Below are 27,198 nucleotides of genomic sequence, written 5' to 3' on the forward strand. Positions count from 1 at the left end.
TAAAGCAAACACTGCTCACCATCATGGTGATTTAAAAAAAAATCTATTATATTCAATAAAACATCAACATCCACAGAAATAAAGTCAGTCTGGTTAGTAATGTGTGAAGCTGATAATGTTGTTTGTGGAGTTGTTTAATCCTCTGCTGAGATCTTCAGAGAGTTAATGTCTTCTTTTATCTTCAGTTGATTTCATCTAAAGCTGTGGCTGAAGTCAGTTGTAGTTCTTGTGTTTCTCTTTCCTTCACTGATTCTGCTCATTATCATCAGGTGTTCATCATTAATGCTCAATCATCTCTTAATTATCTCATTAACTTCAACACTGCTTCAATGGTACTTTAACTGATTAGTGAGCACACACATGAACACTAGGAAGTGTTCATTTAACGTCTGCGATTTTTCTGTGTACTATTACATAAATCTTAACTGTTTAATTTACGTGTAACTGGGATTTATCCGTCACATTTAGTTTATTAATATAATTAAATAAATCTTACCTGTTTCATTTATAAATGATTTACAAATAAGATTTCTCTTACTGATTCTTAGATAGTGATTCTTAGTAAGTTGATTAATTTGTTTGTTAAACTTACATAATCCAAATGCATGGAACATTTATATGCAATTCAAATACATGTTTAGACATTTTTTAAGTGCATAAACGTGTAAAGTGACTTACATTTTTAAGAACAACTGACAAAAATTTATTTGTCACAATATTTGCATGTCAAATTAACAAAATAGTTTTTACAGTATTTTCTCAAAAAACTTACAGGTTTTTAATACCAATATTTGTAGTTTTATCAAATAAATTTTATTAATCACATGTTGTAAATATAACAAAATATTCTGTTTAATAGTTTACAAAAGTTCACTGTGATTCAAACAAAAAAATATATGCTTTTGGGTTTTCTATAATTTTCTGTTGGGATTTTACATTGTTTTTCTGTAAATTTCACGGGCATAAGGTTAGATCTATTGCAGTTATTCACCGTATATAGTAAGGAAACTTTGTGTTAACCAAATAACAGTTTTTAACTGTAGCATTTTTACAACCTTTGACCGTTAAAATCACGATCATTTTTTACAGTGCAGGCACACACACACACACACACACACACACACACACACACACACACACACACACACACACACACACACACACACACACACACAGCTGAGGTTACTGTGGTGGACAGTAGACAAACACACTGAGTTCAGACGCAATACATTACACACGTTTCAATGCCTTGGCAATACAAAATGTATTTTTTTGTCATGCCAAAAGCTTCTTGAATTTAATTATAGAGAAGCTGTGTGTGTGTGTGTGTGTGTGTGTGTGTGTGTGTGTGTGTGTGTGTGTGTGTGTGTGTGTGTGTGTGTGTGTGTGTGTGTGTGTGTGTGTGTGTGTGTGTGTGTGTGTGTGTGTGTGTGTGTGTGTGTGTGTGCAATGAACTATTTGTCTTGGCATGTTGTTATACAAACCATGCTGGTATTTTTTTTTTCACCCTTTTCATTAAGTAAATCCATAATCTCTTAATTTTAATAACATCCTAAGACTTGCTGAGAATATGAAACTTTTATGTAAATGTTAATGATGCGTGTACCATAAAAGATATAGATAAAATATAATTATATTAACCAAATAAGATGGAAATAACAATAGAAATAACTTACAAATAAGTAATTAAGTTAATGTATATTGTTATAAACAATATACATTAACAAAAATAATTTAAAACTATTGCATTGTAACATTGCGATGTGAAAAGTCAAAAGCAGTAACCTAACCTTGTTAGGAAAGTAGTCTACATACATAAAACGTTTTCCAAAAATTAACCAATTTACAATGTGTTGTGTTTGATACTATATATTATCACCAGGTATAAGTAATTAACGGATGCAGTTTTGTTTTATACATGATAGTACTTCATAAGTATAAGAAATTATAAACATTGTTATTAACATATGTTTTTTTTTGTGTTTTTTTATTTCGAGAAAAAACATTAATATACAACAAAGAAAACATATTAATACATATATACAACAAAATAAAATAAAAAAGAACAATGAAACAAAAAAATGCCAGAGTGTACAAACCTTGATAAATTAATTTAAAAAAAATGTATATTCGTTAAGAATATTACAAGTCTTTCTTTCTTTTTTATTCACAATATTATTCAAACTGGTGCAATAGTCCTTAGTCTCCTGAAGAAAATGAATAAAATGTGGCTTGGATCTTGACCATTTCTTTTTGTGTTCCCAAAATAATAAAAAGTTGTACAATAAAGGTGAAATTATTATTATTATTATTATTATTATTATTATTATTATTATTATTATTATTATTATTATTATTATTATTATTATTGCATTCATTGGAATAATATACAAATATCAAAATTATTTAATTTAAATATAACATTTGTTTTCCTTCTAATGAAATTTTCCACGTCCACCCAAAAAAATCTTTGTGTATATACAATAACAAAATAGATGAATAATATACAATTTTTCTATTGAACAAAAATCACATGAATAATCAATATCTAAATTAATCCTCTCTATCACACTTTTAGCTGGATATATACCATGTAAAAATTTTAATGTAACTTCTTTTACTTTATTATTTAAGCAGTATGCTTAAAAAATACACCAAGCTTTATTCCAGTTTATATTTCTAAATACACTGTTCCACAATAAACTTTTATGAGTAGCTGTTTCACCTGTTATAATATCTCTAATATGTTTATTAGTAGGCCTACAACTGTTTCAGAATATCAATGTCTCCTAAAAACATGCTGTCTTGAACATATACTGCCTCAGGACATTGTTATTAACCGCATTTCCTGTAACGTAGTCGGCAGACTTGAACGCCACTAACCAATGAGAAGAGTTGCGGGCGGGACGAGTCGTGCAGTCCCGCTCCAGGTGCAACCCCGCCTCAATCGACGTCATACTTTGGCACTAACCAATGAGACGAGTTGTGGGCGGGGCGACACGTGCAGCCCCGCCCCCACATGCAACCCCGCCTCGATCTGCAGGCTGCAGCCAGGTGTACTTGCCTCTGTTCGCTGATTGGACCGGTACAAATTTGTTCAGAGAAAACCTAAGACTACACAGCAGTCCCAGAAGTAGTACTGAAGGAAAATGAAAATTGAGCGGAAGTACGTAGGAGGGCAGAGCCAGGCTAGAAGAATGTGACGTTAGCTACAAGGATCGAGTGAGCGATCTGTAAGAAACTAAACAGTAGTAATAAGTAGTTAGTTTCTGACTTATGTGTTGATGATGAAATATAGGCTAATTTAGATTTTAGTCTGTCAAAAGGGATTGAAATACATAACTACTGTTGTATTTTATGACAGCACTAGCAAGAAATAATACTAACCTTTGTCATTTGACAAACTGTTATGTGTGCTACTTGGAGTTTCCAATACTAGCATCTTGTGTTATAGATCTAAACAACACAGAGGATATTATCGTAATGTTGTCTTACTAAGAAACTTTCCATTTAATCAGAAATGGGTTTGACATAGCCTGACAAGCCAGACCCACATCAAGATGTTTGGTCTGGAAACTCACCATAGACAGGGCTCAATCCGAGGGGCGGGATAAACGGTTGTCTTTCAAACTCCCTCTGCACGCGATAGGATAGCGCTACAACCAACCAGAGCAACGAAGGTGAAGCAGAGCTCACTGACTGATTAAACATTCGCCGTATCCGGTCGGCAAAACTCTGAACACATCTTCCCTTTTTTAGAATGACTTCAGTGCCGCTCTTTGTTCTTTTCTCAGAGAAAAGCTTAACTCCAAGTCTTCCGGAGTCGCGGTCAAAGCTGATTCGAAAGACCGCCACCGTTCGCCAGTTTCTGTGTTTACTAGAAGCACGCAAACGCAACTCGGCACTCGTCATTATGTCCCCGACCGCCGACTCTATACATGATAGGATTGAGCCGTCCAGATTTTGAGGAACACAGCTCAGAAGGGTATTGAGAGTTCCTAGACGACACTTGCGGGCAAATTAAATTTGCTGCCGCTAGGGTGCGTCTAGATTTCTAGGCTAGGTTTGACAGCCAAGAAGTGGATAAAATCTCTACTTACTGCTTGCAGGCATATGGCTGGACTAAGCTTTTACTTCAGTTTTAGATGTTGAATGAATCCTGCTTGATATTGCCACAGATTAGAAAAGCTGTTAATGGTGAAATGGGCTGAAACATGCATTTTTTTAAATTACATTATTTTGCAGTATCGAATTGTAAATACACATCAACCATGACTTTTAAGATTACTCACACACAGATATCAAAAATCAGCATATAAATCTCAACAATGGTGACATGCTTCATGCTACAATGCATACTGTGTGCATCATGCTAAACTCATCAATGGCTCCTAGAATGCATTGCAGCATGTTACCATTGTTGAGATTCATACGCTGATTCTTGATATGTGTGTAAGTAACTCAAAGAAACTCATTGCTGCAGCCTGTAGCATGAAGATATAGCTGGATCAGATCCAACACATACTGAATGGTGGTTTGTTATGGCAATGTAATACCAATCTAGTTAATGCATATGTGCCATGTAGGGTCAATATTGTATATAGATGATGTTCTAACCTTCGTAATTATCAGTAGTAGTACTGATAAATAGTACTAAGTAATTATTGATGAGTAAGTCATCGTGATGCTAAAGTTATCCTAGTTTCTCTTTCCATAGGCTACATGCAACACAGTTAAAATTGTAATAAATCCTGTCATATTTGCTGTTCCATGGAAGCAAAAATGAGTCAAGTAATTTTCTGTAATTTTAATCCTCAAGGTACAATACAACAAGATCTGTACACAACTTAAACTACCTTATACGTTCAAGGTAAAAATGCAAAATGTGTGTCCTGATGTCGTGAGCATGTTATTGGTTATTAATAATGTTTTTTGCGCGAGCGGTTTGAGTATTGATCTATCCACAGTTCACCAAAACTCTCAACTGCGCATGCATATATGACGTCCCCAAAACTCTACTGCGCATGAGTATGTGACGTAATCAAAATGTGAATGCACGTCCAGTACGTGTTGGATCTGATACAGTATGTCATTGTGCTACAGGCTGCAGCGAGGACTTCTTGGTAACTCTCGCAAGAGTCCAAAGTGCTTAATGTACAATCTATTTTAAAACAAATTCAGGTTTTTTTTAATTAAAACTGAGCTGGATCTTTTCTAGAATCACAATAAAACTAAGATAATGGTATATTGCACATATTAAAATCAGTCATAAGATATTTGAATTATGCCACTACAATACACTTATGCCACTGATTATATTCTGATCACCGAACAGCCAATAGCATCTGATTGTGTTTTCTCAGCTTTTCTTGCCATAACAAACTCAGTCACAACAGCCAGAAGAACACTGACATTGAAAAGTCAAACTGCCCAACTAAAGAAAACACTGATCACCATGATGGTGACATAAACCTAAACAATTTTCAACACAAAAATCAACATTTCGGTCAGATGTCTACAGAAGCTCTAACTACAAATAATAAAGTCAGTCTGGTGAGTAATGCGTGAAGCTGGTAATGCTGTTTGTGGAGTTTTTTAATCCTCTGATGAGATCTTCAGAGATTTAATGTCTTCTTTTATCTTCAGTTGATTTCATCTAAAGCTGTGGCTAAAGTCACTTGTAGTTCTTGGCTGTGTCCGAAAATCTAGGCAGCTGACTTGTTGCCTCACTGCCAATCAGTCTATGGGCCTCATTCATGAAACAGGAGCAGAACGAATTTGTGTGCAAAACGCTCGTAAAGCCACACTGACGTAAATTTTCGGATTCACGAAAATGTTCGTATTTTAAAAATGTTAGTTGGTACGAAAGAAATTTACATCTGCTCCCACCACAAGTAAATGGTGCATAAAACATTTGAACGTTCTGTGTTCTAATTTAGGCAAACTGATGACATTGCATTTTGAGGCACTATGTAGGGCAGGCCTACCATAATAATATTTCAAGAGTTGATTTACCCCGTCTTTTTCGTTTTGTTTGTACTGTTTAACGTTGGGTAATAATAGGCAGGCCATCCAATCACAGTGGAGGAGGGACGGGACAAAAACTACATCGACCAATCACCCCACTTGTTCACGAACCGAACAACAATAGAGAAGTTAATACAGTTTTTTTTACTGCATTTCTAAATTCAGTAATATTGGAGATTTTATGGAGAGCGTTTTTAAAAAGCTATGTGTGGCAGTAGGCGTTCACCCCACCTATCAACACTTGTCTGGATGGTGGTTTGCCATTAGTCCCAAGGGCTATAAATGTTTGGTGTGTGTTGCCGGGGAGGGCAGTATGTGACGTCATTGTCTTTCCGGGGCGGTGTGTAAGAGTTGAGAGTGGACTGAGGAAGTAAACGGCGGACCGTCTGCAGTGCTCATTATGTGAGCTCCTAGTGAAGCAGATGAGGTTTGTGGTGACTTTATAACTGCCGGCTTCAGGTGTTTTCCATAGACCTGAGTAAGGTTGTGGTGGGTTGTACATCGTCGTCCTGTTTAAGGGACGAGTGAAGTGGAGGTTCAGTGCAGCGTGACGGACTGAACGTTTTGCGATAGTTACATTACTCTACGGGACTGCTGTTTGCTCAACTGCCGTTCATAGAGACGCACGCGCTGCTGCGAGTGCATGACTCTGTGCACTGTTTTGCTGCCTGGCTATTTAGCCTAATGACGACTAACGTTACCGTGTGTTAGCAATCACACTCATGATCAGAGGCATAATAAGACCAAGGTGACAGGAATGACAGACAGTGCATATCCCACAGCGAAGTCAAAACAAAGAACTATGTACAAACATAAAAAAAAAGGAAAATAACAAAATAACTTTTGGAAAACTTTAAGTCCTTTGTTGGCAAGTTGTAAGTAGTGTTGTTTGGGTAACAAATGTTCTTGAGCAGAAGCTTTTTTTTTCTACTTTGCGTCAACTCCACTCAACCCAAACTGATCCTCTCGACTCAACTTCGCTTTGCCCTCCATGTACAAACTCCAGCAGCCATTTATAACCTAGGCCACACCCTGGAGTGTACCATTCTAGAAGGTAAGTTTTATGTCTCACATATGCCCTTCTTATCACCCTAAGTACATAACCATTTATCCATGATTAAGTTACACTATAATAAAATACAATAATACAAAACATGATTTACCAAAGATTAACCTTGTTTTACAGGGATACTGGAATACCCCCAGGCAACTGTGTATTGTTGTTATTTATAATAACAATGAATGAACAATGTTAGCATCTACTTTTACCCAAACACATCGTACATCCACTACACATTACAAACAAATGCACATTGTACCCCAAATATCTTAACCACATGCAACACAAAACATTAAAATATTTGCAAACATTGCACAAGTCAGAGTATGTAAGATATCAGTGTCAATAACCAGACTGTGTTAATGCTGCAACAACCTAGGCCTATGTGTGTGTTAGGTATTTGTCATGTGCATGCACATCCATCCATGATCACGGGATTGCTCTGTGACATTTCCTCCCCCTTCCCTTTGACACCCCCTGTGGTGTTCTAGAGAGAAAATCAGCCGCACAGTTCTCAGGACCAGTCCGATATACCACCTCAAAGTCAAAGGGTTGTATAGCTAAAAAATGAATCACACACTTGTCAGGAAAAAAAAGCAGATGATACCAACGTTGATTTACCAGTAACAGTGATCGATTGATCATTTTACAGAAAGCAGAAGAGTCATATGTGGGAAAGCCCCAGATAAAAAGGAAAGCAAAACCATTTCAGAAATGAAATTCCTTCTTTCGAGGGACTTTAGTGAATCTGGGTGTGTTTTGCCAGTGAAATCCGGCCCCCTTTGAGGATCCATTTAACACCCTTGGTGAACGTATCACTGTCACCAGACAAGCTGTCTTTGAGAAGAGTTTCTTCACTCATCCAAGTAAGTGTATTTCTCGTGAATCACATTTCAGCTTGTAATACTTTACATTTGGTTATCACAGATCTCTGCAATGAAGTAACAATATTATAATAGTAACAGTGTTAGGAGAGATCAGATGTAACATTATTTTTGTCATTCAATCTTTGGCTGATTATGAAAATCTGCAATGCAAATTTCAGATCTAAAAGCATCAAAGATGTCAACATCGCAGCATTTAATTGGTGGTAATGAAGGAGATTGGTTTTCGTTTACTGGCAGGAGCAATGGGGCCAGTTTGCAGAGGATATGGGTCTGGGTAGGGCCATCGCAGGTGAAGGCTGTCAGGGTCTGGCTTTCAGATGGGCAAAATAAAACCTACGGAAGGCCAGAGGGAGAGTACAAAGAGTACATGTTCCAGCCTGGCGAGAGGATCACCTCACTGTCCATGTGGGGCAACGGTAACGGGACACGTCTCGGAGGAATCAAATTCAAGACCAGCCAATGTAGAGAATTTTTTGTGAAAATGACATGCTGGGGTTTAAAAACAGAATATCCCATCAATGTCGGCTCTGGGTTTTGTCTGGGTGTTGAAGGAAGATCCGGATCGGACATTAACTGCATGGGATTTTTGTTTCTCAATGACATCCAATCCGTCGTTCTTACCGATGTCCTCTATCCCACTATTGACAAAGTGACTCCACAGGTGACACTGGAAGGAATCAAATCTGTCACGTACGAAAATAAGAGCTCCATCAGACAACAGCAAAGCGTCGAAACTTCAAAGAAAATAACCAAGACAATCTCGTGGTCAATGAGCAGCAACATTACAGAAACCTTCACGGTGGAGGTGAAGGCTGGGATTCCGGACATTGTAGAAGCTTCCACAAAATACAGTTCTACCGTTGGGAAAAAAAACACTTACAGTCGTGTGCACACAAGTGAAAATATTGAAAAGTTTTCCACTAATATAGAAATTCCACCACAGAAGAAGGTGAAAGTAAAGATGACCATTGGCAGATGCTCTTTCGATCTGCCTTACACTGGCACAGTGAGGATGATCTGCAATAACGGCAGTGTGTTTTCTTTTCAAACCAAGGGTCAATACAAAGGTGTCAGTTACACTGATATAAACATAGACACCAAAGAATTAGATCTGTGAAATCAAGATTTAACACATGCTGTATAATCTTGATATGATTGCATATATTGATATCATATGATATGGTTTCATTCTGTTGTCAAAGTTACTCATTGATTCCTTTCACCTGTTTAGATCTCATTACAGCGTCCCGATGTTTGCTTAATTCTTTGTCTGCCGTTGTTTGTGTAAAACACACACATTTGTTTGTTTTGCCATCTTTGGATTTTCTGCACATTGTATTTTTGCTTTGATTTCTTAAAGTGCCTCTTCCTGCATGACTAAACTTTATATTCATTTTAAAGGGTCGTCTGCTCCGTTATTTCATGGGAAATTTCTATTTAACATTGTATTTTTCAAAATGTATTTTCTAATTCCACTACTTCACACTCAGTTATAATAATTAAATCTCTAACCTACAAAGTGTCTACTTACACCAAGTGCAAATAGTGTGCCTTGTTGGCAATTGCTATTCGTACTAGCTCTGCCTAACAATGCCTGGTTGTGCCAAACATCATTTTTTTAAAAAGCACTTCTATTTGAACATTTTCAGTCAGCAAAGCGTAAGGCTTAAGGATCAGTGTTTTAACGCGATCGACCAAGGTTCAAAACCGCCTTTTGCAAAGCTCGCTCTTATCCCTTTTCTTATCACAAATCACATTGGAAAGGAATTTGCTTTCAATAAAAGAAAAAATACATTTCCACATAGACTGTTTATTTGTGTATTTTCTGGTGGTATATAATGACTGTGCAAACATAACTGTGTAATAAACATATTGCCTTGTCAATGGGACTATCAAATGTGTGTAAATCAATTATTTGGTCATAATAGACATGAGTGGCAATATTATTATTCTAAAACTGGAATTTGGCTGGGTTTATCTGAGCAGAGGCAAGATCCGAACCTCTTCCTGAATCAATATAACTGTTCGTAGATTTAATCTGATTTAACTCTGTGCCTAGGCTACAGAGCGTGTGTTGAGAAATCCCGTCCAAATGGGATTTCTTGATGACGTGTGAAGCATCGCGGGGTGGCTGCCTGGCGTTTTCTCTGTTTTTTCACACCAGAAGCGTGTCTGCCGCGGCGCTGCTGCTGCTATAGATGTACAGGGAAGCCCTATACTTAAGATTAAATATAAATATATTGCCTACTGATACAGCAAAGACAACGTCGGTAGTAGCCTATTGACCACATATCTATGGTATTGACGGCAAAATAGGCTACAGAATATTTTGTTCTGTGTTGACAGGTGTAATATTTCAAAATCGATAATTATGTTGTTTTTTTTATTATTACAATTAGGCCTATATCTGCATTTAGATTAACCTTGAAACTTTTAAACATGAAATTGTCATTTATCAATAAGTATTCGTGTCAAAAGACATATAAACATTTTTTCCTATTCTATTTTGCCTGAAAGCGCTTCCAACACGCTGAGAAGTGAAACAAGAACACCTATTGGGCGTTCCTGGTAGCGTCTCATCGACCAATCGCGATGAGTTTCTCAAGGCACATGCATGCCCAAATTGGCCCATGCCTGTCCTTTATGGGGCCCATGTAATCAGCTCATATGGGCTTCCTATGTGGGACTCACACTACAAAACATACATGGGACCTGCTGATTTCACCCAGCCAAAGCCCACACAGCAAAAACTCCAGTGTTAAATTAAATCTCCTCAGAGTTTATTTGGCTCCACACTCAAGAGTGTTAAAAGTAACTCTGAAGAAGTGTTAAAGGTAATGAGATAATTAAGAGATAAATTAAGTGATGATTGGCCATTAGTGATGACACCTGATGATAACAAGCAGAATCACTGAAGGAAAGAGTCACCATTTTTAAGTCACCATTATGGAGATCAGTGTTTGCTTTAGTTGGGCTCTTGACTCTTGGCTTTCTTGCATTAGTTATTTTTTCTGGCTGTTTTAACTGTGTGTTTGGAACATACATGTTGGCAAAGAAGGCACAGAGAAAATATGTTCAGGAGTTAGTGATGTTTTGATTAACATAATCAACATTTAGTGACGGGATCAACTAATATCATTCTGAGACAAATTTCTAGCTATATGTGGCATGTGTTGATTTTACATTATTGTTTACGACAGCTCTGTGTAGATAATAGGGTGAGATTTTGCACACAAAGAAATTCAAACTACTTTGTTGCTTTACGCACTCACAGACATCAATGATCAGTGTATGAATCTCAACAATGGTGACAAACAGCATCTCAGATACACAGATCAACTCTGAACATCACAAAACAAGCTACTAAAAAGTCACATAAAACAGCAAAAATAAAATGGTGAGAATAAAAAGAAATCACTAATTCAGTTCATCTTATAATTTATGCATGCTGGGAGCCATGGGTGAGTTTTGATTGGTGCACCCAGAATGCACTGCAAAAGCCTTTTGATGGCCACCATTGCTGAGATTCATACGCTGATTATTGATGTCTGTGTGGCTAAATGACAGAGACTCAAACCATTTTTTTTAAGAACAGAATAATTAAAAAAAAATCCCTCTGATTATATTGTAAGCACCAGATCTTATGCCGTAGAATCACAGAGCTGTTGTAATCAATAAAGTAAACCTAACTCAAAGATTAGGCTCTAAATGGCACCAGTGATTCAGCTCATGATGATTATGTCAAAACATAACCATCAACACTTGGTCACATTTTCTCTGCACTTGTATGGCAGCTTTAAAGCAGCCAGGGAAAGGAGAAGGGTATTCCTGCACAACCGGAGGCTGCAGTTTCAGGACCCCAGTTCTAAGACCGCAGTTCTAGGACCCTAGTTTTTTGTGACAACAGCACCACCTACCGAATAGAATCACCAACACACTAATTTAAGATGGACTATGGACACCGATCAGACTGTGAGTACCGATATTCAATTAAGTTGTATTTTATAACATTTAAACGAAACAAAATAGCCAAAGTGAGAGCTGATAACTATGAATTAATAATTAATTCAGACGAATAAAGAATTTGTGTAATAGTTTTATTAACTAGGCTACTATGATGTTCTTGATCGTGGCGTGGCCATGATGTATTAAATCCTTGTTGATTTTTAATGACTATAATACATCTAGCCAGCACATTAAATAAACTTAAAAAGATGACAAAAGCATGTTGAAGTAAGGGTGTGTAAGATTTACCTGTAGCTTACTGTATTAGTGGGCAAACTTGCTGAATACTCATTGTTTTACCATAGTTAGGAATAAAATATCTTTCATCTGCGCTGACTGCCTGGTTGCACTATAATATTAGTCTGTCTAAATGATGCATAATGTTTGACAAGTTCAGAAATATATACTGTGGCTATGTTCTTATAGCCTGTGCTGATATATTGGTTTTATTATTTTTCTGTATGAATCTTGCACAAATCCTTGGAGCTGGACTGAAAAGACTGGGCATGATATTGCCGTGATTAATAAATGCATATTTTCCATTCTGCATATCATGTAGATGTCATAATGTAACCGAGATGGCAATGGCTTTTGACATGTATGTTACCTTTTTTGTTGCTTTTAGGGATTGCCACGCCATCACTGTGGAAATTGGTGGATTTTCATGCTATGGTAAAGTCTCAGTGTTTTTTTTGTTTTGTTTTTGCCAAGTATATAATACTATAGTATCTGTCACTGTCACACATCTTTCAGCTGGACGTGCCTTTCATTGAAAACTGGAAGTGTCTTTTTCTGATGGAGCGCTACAAAATAGAAGGGTATTACATAATATATATTTGTATTTTTCTCTGTAACACTTGCTGGTTTTAATACCTTGTGCTGTTTTTTATTACATTTTTTCTTTTTGATGTTTCATCTACAGTTAATTTTGTTCCTTGACTTATTTTTTTTAGATTACCATGTTCACCAGATTAGTATAATGACTGTCAGTTGTCATCCATTTAGCTAAGTAAGGTATATAGGAAATGTTTACAATAGTTGGCTTCAACTGTATAGCACCATGGTCTCAATTGATGGGCATTGCTCTTATATATGCTTACAAATTTGGAGTTTGGAATTAGACATGTCATGCATGAGTAACATGAATATTCTGTTTGGCTTTCTCTCTCTACAACTCCAATAAGTGTTAAATCAGAGATATATATTTCAGTTAAACATGTTAAACAAATGTTTCTTATTTAATTCTCTCTCTCTCTCTCTCTCTCTCTCTCTCTCTCTCTCTCTCTCTCTCTCTCTCTCTCTCTCTCTCTCTCTCTCTCTCTCCAGAGGTGAAGCCAGCCATTCCGTTTGTGCAGCAACTGATGAAAAAAGGGGTCTTTTTGGTGCTGTTGTTATTGCAAAAATGACATATAAATATATATTCTTCAATCATTCTCGAGTCTTGTCTTGCCTCTCTACAACCTTTAAAATATCTGGCTGTAATTAAGTGACTGCATATACTTATTTAATCTTTATTTTACCTGATAATGAACTAATTAGTTAAACTTAAGGAGGTTAATCAATATACAGTATAATTCTATAGATTTTTAAGGTACTCAACTTTTTTTTAAAGATTTATATACATTTTTCCATTTATTTTTTGTGTAAAGTATTTAGTTTAAATTTAAAAATGTGACTCAAAGCAATTATTACACACTTTGTAATTAACCTCTGATGCATTTTGAATAAAAAAAAAAAAATCACAAAATATACTCCTGAGATTAAATATTTTGATACTATGTAGGCTACTAACTAAACCACATGGGTCATAGAACTGAGGTCCTGAAACTGCAGCACACCGCTATATCATCCAGTTCTGTAGGTGGGGCTGTCACAAAAAACGAGGGTCCTAGAATTGCGGTCCTGAAACTGGGGTCCTGAAACTGCAGCCTCCGGTTGTGCAGGAATATACTACTGAGGCAAAGACTAATATTATAAAGTCAAGAGCCCAACTAAAGCAAACACTGATCTCCATAATGGTGACTTAAAAATGGTGACTCTGTCCTTCAGTGATTCTGCTTGTTATCATCAGGTGTCTTCACTAATGGCCAATCATCACTTAATTAATCTCTTAATTATCTCATTACCTTTAACACTTCTTCAGAGTTACTTTTAACACTCTTGAGTGTGGAGCCAAATAAACTCTGAGGAGAGTTAATTTAACACTGGAGTTTTTGCTGTGCATGCCCACACAGTAACCATGGAACCCGTACTTAACCCACCTGCAGTTCTGCAGTTACCGTGGAGATCCACTTTTGCGACACGACTGACACGTGATGTTGTAACGCTTCCCCTCCTTTTTGCGTTCAAATCAGTTCAAATGCAGCGCTGCCTTCCTGGAATGCTATGCAACTGCATTAAAGTCGCTTGACGTCACCCATCTGAATAAAGTGGAGCGTGGAGCGACAGAAGTGTTGCACTGAAAAGTGGATCTGCACCTCAAGACCTATCTCATTAGACAAGTCGGTGGGCCTGTCTTGTGAATTAGCCGAGTCTGTGGGCGGGGCTACTGAATTATATGAGTATGTGGACGGGGCTACTGAATTAGATGAGTATGTGGACGGGGCTACTGAATTAGATGAGTATGTGGACGGGGCTACTGAATTAGAAGAGTATGTGGACGGGGCTACTGGGGCTACTGAATTAGATGAGTACACTGCAAATTTCCCAGTGTTAAATTAACACTGCTCAGAGTTTATATAATGCACATCCAGAGTGTTATAACTAACACTGAATCAGTGTTGAAATTAATTAAGTAATTAAGTGATTAACTGAGTGATGATTGAGTATTAATGATGAACACCTGATGATAATGAGCAGAATCACTGAAGGACAGAGAAACACAAGAACTACAACTGACTTCAGCCACAGCTTTAGATGAAATCAACTGAAGATAAAAGAAGACATTAAATCTCTGAAGATCTCAGCAGAGAAGGATTAAACAACTCCACAAACAGCATTATCAGCTTCACACATTACTAACCAGATTTACTTTATTTATTTTTAATGAACACAATAGTTTCATTTCAAGTCACCAATATGGTGATTAGTGTTTGCGTTAGTTGGGCTCTTGGACCCTTTTACTTTTTAACTTCAGTTTTTCTCTGGCTGCTTTAACTGTGTGTTTATAAAGCACATTTGTTATGGCAACAAATGCCAAAAGAAAATTTGATTAGGTGATGATGAGATACTCATCATGCAGAGTCTAATGCTGTGCTTATAGTGGTATTGTGTTAACTTATGTTTTATTCATAATAGTGGCCATGTGATTCTACACCACTGAATCAAGCACTGTTGTGATAATCTAATAATATGCAGGAGTTCCAACAAAATAATGCACCAAAAGTTTTAATCTATGGCATGACTTAGACAAATACATTCATCAAGAATCAGTGAATGAATCTCAACAATGGTGACAATCAATGAAAAGCTTCATGCTGCATTTCATGCTGGTACCACCAATCAAAACTCACCCATGAGTCCCAGCATGCATTGCGGCATGAATAAATTACGCATCAGAATTTTTATCAGTTTTTTTTGTTTATTGTCACCATCGTGTAGATTCATATGCTAATTCTTGAGTTCTGTGTATGTCTGAGTAATGCTGTATATTAAAATCCTGCATTTTTAATTATTACAACACTGCTGGATCTCATGCTGTATAATCACAGAGTTACCATTTTGAACCATACGAAATTATTAACACATTATTTCTATAACTAGAGCATTAAACTCTGAGTGAGATTAGTGATTACAGCCATTGCATGAAAACTTCATCATCAATAATAAAACAAAATCGTATCACATTTTCTCTCAGCTTACCTTGTCATAACAAATATGCTTTATAAACACAGTTAAAGCAGCCAGAGAAAATTAGAGCTAAAAGTAAAGGGTCAAGAGCCAAATTAATTCAAACACTGCTCTCCCTCATGGTGACTTCAAATTAAACTATTAATTTAATTAAAACAGAAATGACAGACATAAAGTCAGTCTGTTTAGTAATGTGTGAAGCTGGTAATGCTGTTTGTGAAGTTGTTGAATCCTCTGATGAGATCTTCAGAGTCTTCTTTTATCTTCAGTTGATTTCATCTAAAGCAGTGGCTGAAGTCAGTTGTAGATCTTGTGTTTCTCTGTCCTTCAGTGATTCTGCTCGTTATCATCAGGTGTTCATCATTAATGCTCAATCATCACTCAATGATTCACTTAATTACCTAATTAAATTCAACACTGCTTCAGTGTTTCTTATAACACTGCTTCAGTGTGGATTATATAAACTCTGAGCAGTGTTAATTTAACACCAGGAAATTTGCTGTGTACCAGGTGCAATAACCAATAAAACTTTGTTCCATATATTTTTTTCTATATCATCATAAATATTCTATATCATCTTCTATATCATTTTCTATATCATCCTTTCTTCTTCCCTTTTCTCCTTTCTTCTTCCCTTTTCTGTTTTTTGCTACTCTGAGTAGTGTACAAATCTTGATATTTAGGGCACTTTTTGTGTTTCGTTGCCTCTTCTTGACGGATCGCTTCCTGTTCTCCTGAGTTGTAAGTCGCTTTGGATAAAAGTGTCTGCTAAATGCATAAATGTAAATGTAAATAAATAACATTATCGCAAATATTCTTGAAATATCGTGATATAATTTTGAGGCTATATCGCCCACCCCTACTATTCATCACTTGTGAATGTTTTACACATCATTCGTAGATCTTTATTACCCGTTACAAATTATCTGTACATGTATACAAGGCATTTACAATGCTTTTAGCATCCCCTAATCTAAAGTGTAGACTATTCATCACTTGTAAATGTTTTACACATTTGTAGATATTTCTCAAACGTTACAAACGAGTTCATTGATTGCTACAACAAATGTAACGTTAAATGTGAAATTTCAATTATGCTATTCCTCACCTGTTGCAATAGAAATGTGTAAATAGGTAATTCATCTAATTACTGCATGATTTAACTCCAATTCGTCACATAACCAATCCCTTCCCTAAACCTACCCGTTTGTGTTTTATAGATATAAAAAAACAGGCAGATACGACTGCAGGAACAATTTATTCCAAAAAAAAAACAAATATTGCAAATGTCCCAAAGCCAAGCGATTGGTTTGTGTGAAGTAAATCCCCAGAAGCGATCAGCAGCGTCGAGTCCATCCACCGGCAGATGATTACTGATAAACACATATTTCAACATTTGCTTCCCGGAAGAAACGTTATGTCAGCCTTGACAATATTGACTGTCGTGTGTCTCGTAACTAATTGCGTGATCATGTCAGATTTGATTGTAAAATGCCATTGGCTCTCATGTTGCATGTGACTGATTGCGTCATGCCGAGTTGGGATTGCGTTGGGAATATTATTTGAATGAGAAATATGAGAAATATAAGTTCATAAAGGGATCATCATTTCAATGATTAAAACATTAAGCAACATCAACTCTGTTCTTCACATAAAGATATCGTATGACTTCAGAAAACTTGGAATGCAACATGAGCTAATACTTTTATACAGTTTTTGGTCAGTTTTTGCAATAAAAAGTAGCCTATTTATATTTATAAAATCATGTCTACAAATGCAAAGAATTAAATGCGTCTTGATCTAATGCATTGGGATATGCATCAATACATTATATATAGGCTACTCATCATTTACTAATGGTTTGGTCATCATTTAATTGTTCATGATTAACAATTTATTAAGATAATGGTATATTGACATTTCTGTGATTAATAATATATAAACTAGTAACTTAACCATTTACTAAGTATCTGTTTGAATATTTTATGATTTTTTCATATATTTTTTTTAAAGATAGGCCTAACTGATGACAGATTTTTAAATCGTTAGCATTTTAATAATTTATGAATGTATAATCTTGTAAATTATAAGTTTATCATTATCTAATAACTGGTAAATAATTTATAACTGAATCTTCAAAAAAAGTAACATTTATGAAATGCATTGTCATGTTTTGTAAATTATTTGTTCATTATTAACTAATCAATTGTAAATTACTTAAAACTGAATCTACTAAATATTAGTAAAATAATTAACAAATCACTCATTAATCATTAATGAACGCATATTCATGTTTCATAAATTATTTGTTAATTATTTACTAATCACTTGTAAATGAATCGTAACGGAATTTACAAAACATTCATAAAATGTTAGCATATCACTTGATAATCATTTATGATTTTTTTGTAAATGATTAGTTCATCATGAACTAACCACTTATAAATGACTTACAACTGAACTTTATTATAAAGTGTTACCCAATATTGTCCTGTTTAACACTGTGAAGCTGCTTTGAAACAATTGTCATTGTAAAAGCGCTATATACAAAATAATAAAATAAAATAAAAAAATAAGGAACAACAAAAGGACAGTTCCTGAAATCCATGTGGTCTATTTGTTATCTCAGCAACTCACAGTTTCTGTTTGAGCAAGAAGTCATTCAAATATCTTGTGAACTTAAAATAAATCTTACAGATTTTTGAGATTTGGGGAAATAACACTCATGACGTGAAAATGCTTGACACTTATTCAGTTTCTAGGGAGCCAGAGTTTTTATTTTCAGGTACAGAGCAAAATCCACAGTATTAAATTAGCACTGCTCAGTGTACATCTGTGTCCACACTCCAGGGTGTTAAAAGTAACACTGAAGCAGTGTTAAACTTAATGAAATAATTAAGAGATTAATTAAGTAATGAGTGACCATTAGTGATGAACACCTGATGATAATGAGCAGAATCACTGAAGGACAAAGAAACACAAGAACTACAACTGACTTTAGCCACAGCTTTAGATGAAATCAACTGAAGATAAAAGAAAACATTAAATCTCTGAAGATCTCAGCAGAGGAGGAGGATTAAACAACTCCACAAACAGCATTACCAGCTTCACAAAACCCATCGTTAAAAACCACACAAACATCATTAGCTGACCTCAGACAACAGTATATAAAAAAGAGTCAAGGGTCAAGAGCCCAACTAAATACAATACTGATCCCCATAAGGGTGACTTTGTTATTTTCAATAAAACATTGTTGAAAGTGAAGTTGGTAATGCTGTTTGTGGAATTGTTTAATCCTCCTCTGCTGAGATCTTCAGAGATTTAATGTCTTCTTTTATCTTGAGTTGATTTCATCTAAAGCTGTGGCTGAAGTCAGTTGTATTTACTGTGTTTCTCTGTCCTTCAGTGATTCTGCTTGTTATCATCAGGTATCTTCAATGACGCTTAGTAATCACTCAATCACTTAATTATCTCATTAACATTAACATAAACTGATTCAGTGTTACATTTAACAGCCTGTAGTGTGCACACTGAGCAGTGTTCATTTAATCTGGGCTAACCCATGTGGGACCTCCATGGAAACTGAGGACAAAACTGTCTGTTAGAGCCCAGGTCAAACCCATCTGGTTTTTTTTAGCAGCTTTAACTTTGTGGTTATAAAGTACATTTGTGTAAAAGTGAAAATATGATCTAATCACCCACAAAAGGTTTAGATGATGACATTATCACATAATGCTATTAGAGTCTAAATTCCTAACTATTGATGTATAGTATTGGTTGATTGTAGCCCTCTGATTTTACAGTTTGAGATCCAACAACACTACAAACAATCTTGCAAAGTAAAGGGTCTGCCCAACTAAAGCAAACACTGATCACCATAATGGTGACTTGAAATTAATCTTTCATTAAAACATCAACAATTAAACTTCTGTTAATTCTCAATTAAATTTTTTCTTGATGTATGACAGAAATAAAGTCAAATTGGTTAATAATAATGTGTAATAGCTGAAAGTCAGTTGTAGTTGTTGTCTTTTTTCTGTTGTTGTTTTTTTAATTCTTCTTCTTCAATGATTCTGCTTATGAGCTTCGGGTGTCGCCACTAATGCTCAATCCTCACTTAGCCTAATTAATCACTTAATTATATCATTAGCTTTAACACTTCTTCAGAGTTACTTTGGCTACATTAATCTGTTTTTTGTTTCAAAAAAATCTTTGTCTACACTAGCCTTTTCCAAAAGTTTCTCATCCACACTGAAATGTCAGTTAGCACCAAATTCAACTCACTGAGCATGTGTAAAAGCTCACTGAGATGATGCAGACATCATAAAGTTATCACACAATTCTTCTGGGAGGATCATTTTATTTAGCAAAATATCTCACCACTCACTGATGCGTCCAAGTCAAACAGTAACATATTTTAGCAACTGTGTGAAAGTGAATAGCACATAACTGGCACAATAGCAGTATAAATAGACAGTAGAGTTCAAAATTAGAGAACAACATACAATTTCCTAAATTTTAAGGTCACTGCTTAGTCTTTTTAGAAATGATCCTACCAGGAACAGAAGGGCAGTTTTTAAGCACATTTCACAAGTTAAATATATTCTGAAGTACAGTATTACAACTTAAATAAGACAACTGAAAAATAACGCTGGTCAAAATTAGAGAACACTTTCAGATACCGTCAAGCTTTGGGTGTTAATCTGGCACTTGGTGCTGATTTCTGTAATAATCTGGCAAACCCTATTTAACTTGAAGAAAACTTTCCAATTTTCACTGACTTTGTAAGATGGCAAGCCACTCTAATGTTACTGAAACCCTCCGACACCAGGTTGTCCAGATGAAGGCCAAAGGAATTACCCCTTTTAGCTATTGCAAAAGAAGTTGGTCATTCCAAATCTATAATGTCCAAATCCATAATATCAATTCTAGAATATTGAAGCTTTACAAAGACACTAATTCATTCAAGTACCCAAAAAACGCAAGACCAATGCACAAGAGGACAGGACAATGTGGAGACTTTCAATGTGGAATCGGTTCAACACTGCAGCTGGAATTACTCGCCAGTTCAGAGGTGAACACAGTAAGGATCTGTTTGGCCATACAGTGTCTTGTCATTTAAGAGAATTCAGACTGAAAGCTCACTCTGCAGTGACCAAGCCTCTCATCAGCAGAAAGAATCAAAAGGCTAACCTTTGCTGAGGAGCATGTGAACAGAGGAGAACTGGTCCAAAGTTCATTTTAGTGATGAATGCAAGTTTAATTTATTTGGGTCCAATGGGAAACATTATGTTCGGCATCAAACTGGGGAAAGATTGAACCCAAAGTGGCCAAAGAAGTCAGTGAATAATGGAGGAGGAAGTGGCATGGTTTTGGGGAGGTTTCTGCAGAAGGAGTTATTAGCCTATTATAGAGCTACATGACAGAACCTGTTTATCAGAACCTCCTTCAGCAACATGTGGTTCCTTCACTGCGAGCATCTCCCAATCAGCCCGCGATATTTATGCAAGACAATGCCACCTATCACACTGCAAAACGGGTAAAGCAGTACCTTGAAGATAAGAACACTGAAATAATGAAATGGCCAGCCCAGAGTCTGATCTAAACCCCATTGAAAATCTATTTAAAATCATTGGCGACAAAGTTATGGCTAAGAAACCCACTCCAGCTACCGAACTGTGGAAGAGACTGGCAGAAGAGTGGACCAAGATCACAGCGGAGCAGTGTGAGTATATAGTGATGTCCTGTGGCCGCAGATGTGCTGCGCTCATTCAAAGCAATGGCCTCTATACTTCCTACTCATTTTTGACTGCTGTAAGCATCACATTTTAGTTGTAAGTTTGTTTTGTGCTGCATTGGCTATTGTTCTCTAATTTTGATCACAGTGTTTTTGACAAAATAAAGTTTTTTTGTCGAAGTACCTTGGTATTTTGTAAAACATGCTAGCAGAACAATGGTATACCCACACGTTTTCAAATGAAACGTATTAGTGTGGACATGACCCTGTAGTGTGGACACATGTACATGAATGTACTATATATATATATATATATATATATATATTACGGATGTCAATAGATTCACATTTGATGAATAATCGCACACTTGTCGTGAAATTAAGCAACTGATACCAGAACTGATTTACCAGAACAGTGAATGATTGATAATTTTACAGAAAGCAGAAGAGTCATATTTGGGAAAGCCCCAAATAAAAAGCAAAGCAAAACCATTTCAGACATGAAATTCTTTCTTCGAGGGACTTTAGTGAATCTGGGTGTGTTTTGCCAGTGAAATCCGGCCCCCTTTGAGGATCTATTTAACACCCTTGCTGAACGTATCACTGTCACCAGACAAGCTGTCTTTGAGAAGAGTTTCTTCACTCATCCAAGTAAGTGTATTTCTCGTGAATCACATTTCAGCTTGTAATACTTTACATGTGGTTATCACAGATCTCTGCAATGAAGTAACAATATTATAATAGTAACAGTGATAGGAGAGATCAGATGTAACATTATTTTTTCATTCAATCTTTGGCTGATTAAAAAAATCTGCAATGCAAATTTCAGATCTAAAAGGATCAAAGATGTCAACATTGCTGCATTTAATTGGTGGCAATGGAGGAGATTGGTTTTCATTTACTGGCAGGAGCAATGGGGCCAGTTTGCAGAGGATATGGGTCTGGGTAGGGCCATCGCAGGTGAAGGCTGTCAGGGTCTGGCTTTCAGATGGGCAAAATAAAACCTACGGAAGGCCAGAGGGAGAGTACAAAGAGTACATGTTCCAGCCTGGCGAGAGGATCACCTCACTGTCCATGTGGGGCAACGGTAATGGGACACGTCTCGGAGGAATCAAATTCAAGACCAACAAATGTAAAGAATTCTTTGTGAAAATGACATGCTGGGGTTTAAAAACAGAATATCCCATCAATGTCGGCTCTGGGTTTTGTCTGGGCGTTGAAGGAAGATCTGGATGGGACATTGACTGCATGGGATTTTTGTTTCTCAATGACATCCAATCCGTCGTTCTTACCGATGTCCTCTATCCCACTATTGACAAAGTGACTCCACAGGTGACACTGGAAGAAATCAAATCCCTCGCGTACGAAAATAAGAGCTCCATCAGACAACAGCAAAGCATCGAAACTTCAAAGAAAACAACAAAGACAATCTCGTGGTCAATGAGCAGCAACATTACAGAAACCTTCACGGTGGAGGTGAAGGCTGGGATTCCGGACATTGTAGAAGCTTCCACAAAATACAGTGCTACCGTTGGGAAAGAAAACACTTACAGTCGTGTGCACTCAAGTGAAAAAACTGAAACGCTTTCCACTAATATAGAAATTCCACCACAGAAGAAGGTGAAAGTAAAGATGACCATTGGCAGATGCTCTTTCGATCTGCCTTACACTGGCACAGTGAGGATGATCTGCAATAACGGCAGTGTGTTTTCTTTTCAAACCAAGGGTCAATACAAAGGTCTCAGTTACACTGATATAAACATAGACACCAAAGAATTAGATCTGTGAAATCAAGATTTAACACATGCTGTATAATCTTGATATGATTGCATATATTGATATCATATGATATGGTTTCATTCTGTTGTCAAAGTTACTCATTGATTCCTTTCACCTGTTTAGATCTCATTACAGCGTCCCGATGTTTGCTTAATTCTTTGTCTGCCGTTGTTTGTGTAAAACACACACATTTGTTTGTTTTGCCATCTTTGGATTTTCTGCACATTGTATTTTTGCTTTGATTTCTTAAAGTGCCTCTTCCTGCATGACTAAACTTTATATTCATTTTAAAGGGTCATCTGCTCCATTATTTCATTGAAAAGTTCTATTTAACATTGTATTTTTCAAAATGTATTTTCTAATCGCAGTACTTCAAGTCAAGTAGAGTCAACTTTATTTATATAGTGCTTTTCAGTCCCCCAAAATGCTTTTGTCATGTAAATGAACATCCAAAACACATAAAAAGTTTTCAGTTTTTCAATCATACAATCAACTTTATTTATAGAGCGCTTTTACAATGACGATTGTTTCAAAGCAGCGTCACAGTGTTAAACAGGATAATATTGCAACAAAATTAGATTTGGCTGTACAGTCGTTCTGGAGAAAACAGTGATGTTATCAGCTTATTTTAATTTATCATATAGCGACAATTTTGGCAGATCAGTATTATAGTTTATACAATTAATTAAGACCTAATAAATTAATTTTATTTGGATATTTAGTTGAATAACTTAGATCAAAATGTTAGTGTCCCCAACTGAGCAAGCATCAACTTCACACTCAGTTATAATAATTACAGGTCCTTCTCAAAAAATTAGCATAATTTTTAAGTTCATTATTTTCCATAATGTAATGATAAAAATTAAACTTTCATATATTTTAGATTCATTGCACACCAACTGAAATATTTCAGGTATTTTATTGTTTTAATACTGATTATTTTGGCACATGGCTCATGAAAACCCACAATTCTCTAAATTTGCATATTTCATCCGACCAATAAAAGAAAAGTGTTTTTAATACAAAAAAAGTCAACCTTCAAATAATTATGTTCAGTTATGCACTCAATACTTGGTCGGGAATCCTTTTGCAGAAATGACTGCTTCAATGCGGCGTGGCATGGAGGCGATCAGCCTGTGGCACTGCTGAGGTGTTATGGAGGCCCAGGATGCTTCGATAGCGGCCTTAAGCTCATCCAGAGTGTTGGGTCTTACGTCTCTCAACTTTCTCTTCACAATATCCCACAGATTCTCTATGGGGTTCAGGTCAGGAGAGTTGGCAGGCCAATTGAGCACAGTAATACCATGGTCAGTACACCATTTACCAGTGGTTTTGGCACTGTGAGCAGGTGCCAGGTTGTGCTGAAAAACAAAATCTTCATCTCCATAAAGCTTTTCAGCAGATGGAAGAATGAAGTGCTCAAAAATCTCCTGATAGCTAGCTGCATTGACCGTGCCCGCCCTTGATAAAACACAGTGGACCAACACCAGCAGCTGACATGGCACCCCAGACCATCACTGACTGTTGGTACTTGACACTGGACTTCAGGCATTTTGGCATTTCCTTCTCCCCAGTCTTCCTCCAGACTCTGGCACCTTGATTTCCGAATGACATGCAAAATTTGCTTTCATCCAAAAAAAAGTACTTTGGACCACTGAGCAACAGTCCAGTGCTGCTTCTCTGTAGCCCAAAAGTGTCTTGACCTGGGGAATGCGGCACCTGTAGCCCATTTCCTGCACACGCCTGTGCACGGTGGCTCTGGATGTTTCTACTCCAGACTCAGTCCACTGCTTCCGCAGGTCCCCCAAGGTCTGGAATCGGTCCTTCTCCACAATCTTCCTCAGGGTCCGGTCACCTGTTCTCGTTGTGCAGTGTTTTTTTGCCACACTTTTTCCTTCCCACAGACTTCCCACTGAGGTGCCTTGATACAGCACTCTGGGAACAGCCTATTCATTCAGAAATGTCTTTCTGTGTCTTACCCTCTTGCTTGAGGGTGTCAATGTACAAGAGGTAAAAACGATATAAATACTATTCGTTTTCTCACACAAACCGCTCGTTTCGTGTCTTAGGCCATCAGTGTGTACTTACGATGGGGGATTGTTTAATTTGGACTTCTCTGTGTATGCTCTTTGAGGTGGTGACCATAGACCTGCATTATGTGAGGCACAGACAAGAAGGGTTTGACCTAAAATGATCAAAATTGAAACTACTGGGGAAACAAATACTCCTACATCTCGGATGCCCATGAGGTAAGCTAAAACATATCCAAATTTAATTTCAAAGTGAACTATCCCTTTAATAGCTTGTGCAGTGAACATCAGTTAGGGTGGCATTCCAGAGACCAGTTTATGGCAAGGCCCCTCCCTAACTACCGGTGTGGAAGAAGATGTGCCACACTATGATTGGACCCTTGGTGAATGAACATAAACAAATGTTCAGCCACATCAGATAAGATGCCAAGACAACTGCCAGACACCTCTTACATGGCAGGAAGGGGGGACCTTCTGCACCCACCACCACCAAAGAGAGGACTTCTCATTGGTCTACAAGTGGATTTTAACCTCCAAACTCATTCCTAAGGTTTAGGCAAGTGCTGCCATAAAAATTCCTCCAGGACCTCCTGAAGGCAGCAGCAAAAGAGAGGCCACAGAGGTCTATCTAAATCCATTCACACACATGTTTGGAGGTCTTAAATGTATATGAACTGCAACTCATCCACCTCATCTTCACACAAAGTGCAGTTTATGTTAATGGTTATTGACTGTAAAAATAACAGTCCACGGGACAGGTCCATTAACAGATAAACGAATGCGTGGACGATGACTTAGCCGTTTCTTATCATGTTTGGTCTCTATCTGTTCCATACGATGCCTTTTATATTTTAAAAGAGGTTTGGTAAAGAAATAATGCATGGGTTAAACATTTAAGACATTGTTTTAACATGCCACTTTATGCTATGCAAATGAATTCCACACTAGGGTGGGCAACACCATGCCTACTTCAGAACCCAGTGGCCAATCACACTCCAGGACTGGAAAGGCGCCGGATTTCAATCTCCTCCTCATCGGAAAGGGATAAATATGTCCCCCGGGTAGACACACCCTCGTTCTGCGTTTCTAACCCAACTGGGAAGGAGACACTAACAGACACACCACGTCCTGAGCTTCTGACCTGACGAGGAAAGAGACTAAAAGACAGTGGAGGTTAAGCTTTTGCGAGCAAAACCTTTATATTGCTTTAGGCAAACTATGGCTGGAAAAGGCCTCTCTCCTTGAGAGATCTTATCTGACCTTTACAACTCCTCCAGCAGCACATCCAGTCCACCAAGGACCTCTGCATCGGCAGACATTGCCGGTCCCACACGGCTCCTCAGTGACGCAGCCAGCCTGCAAAGGACCCTGTGAAGATTCGACTGACCCAGCTGCCTGGTCCACGTTTAAGGACCCTCTTGGCGCAACCAGAGTTCTGCATCCTTCAGCCCAGCGTGGCAACGGCTTTTCGCAACTCTGCGCCCTTCCCACTGCACGCTACCCGCATAACCAGTGGAAGACGTATCTACTGCCAGGACTGATCACCCGACTGTGTGGAACGTAAATATAAACTTACCAAACCTCTTTCTAGAGACCTTGGCATTAGTTTATACATGCAGCATATGTTTTCTAACCTGTTTAGATAACAGTTACTTGAGGTCAGGTTGTTACAAATAATAGGTTTATTATTTGTTTAATGATAAATAAGCATTTATTTATCACCATGTGCCAGAACCATTAGGTGGTTCCCATAAGAAGTATTCCCATACAATTCTCTTCTATTGCTACATTCTGTTCAACAGCATTGCATTTATCCATTCTGTG

The 27,198-nt window shown here is 37.0% G+C and overlaps 2 protein-coding genes across 2 annotated transcripts; both read left to right on the forward strand.

Moving 5' to 3' along the window:
- Positions 1-7,397: 7,397 nt before the first annotated feature.
- Positions 7,398-9,374, forward strand: LOC137046853 (aerolysin-like protein). Its single transcript, XM_067424287.1, has 2 exons — positions 7,398-7,953; positions 8,133-9,374. Exon 2 carries the CDS (start codon positions 8,150-8,152, stop codon positions 9,089-9,091), a length of 942 nt encoding a protein of 313 aa, XP_067280388.1. The 5' UTR covers positions 7,398-7,953; positions 8,133-8,149; the 3' UTR covers positions 9,092-9,374.
- Positions 9,375-22,119: 12,745 nt separating this feature from the next.
- On the forward strand, positions 22,120-23,636 carry LOC137046839 (aerolysin-like protein). The gene is made up of 2 exons (XM_067424267.1): positions 22,120-22,216; positions 22,395-23,636. The coding sequence occupies exon 2, from the start codon at positions 22,412-22,414 to the stop codon at positions 23,351-23,353; it is 942 nt and encodes a 313-aa protein (XP_067280368.1). The 5' UTR covers positions 22,120-22,216; positions 22,395-22,411; the 3' UTR covers positions 23,354-23,636.
- Positions 23,637-27,198: the final 3,562 nt, after the last annotated feature.

This window comes from Pseudorasbora parva, chromosome 2 (assembly GCF_024679245.1).
Source record: "Pseudorasbora parva isolate DD20220531a chromosome 2, ASM2467924v1, whole genome shotgun sequence".
In the NCBI taxonomy this organism is placed as follows: Eukaryota; Metazoa; Chordata; class Actinopteri; order Cypriniformes; family Gobionidae; genus Pseudorasbora; species Pseudorasbora parva.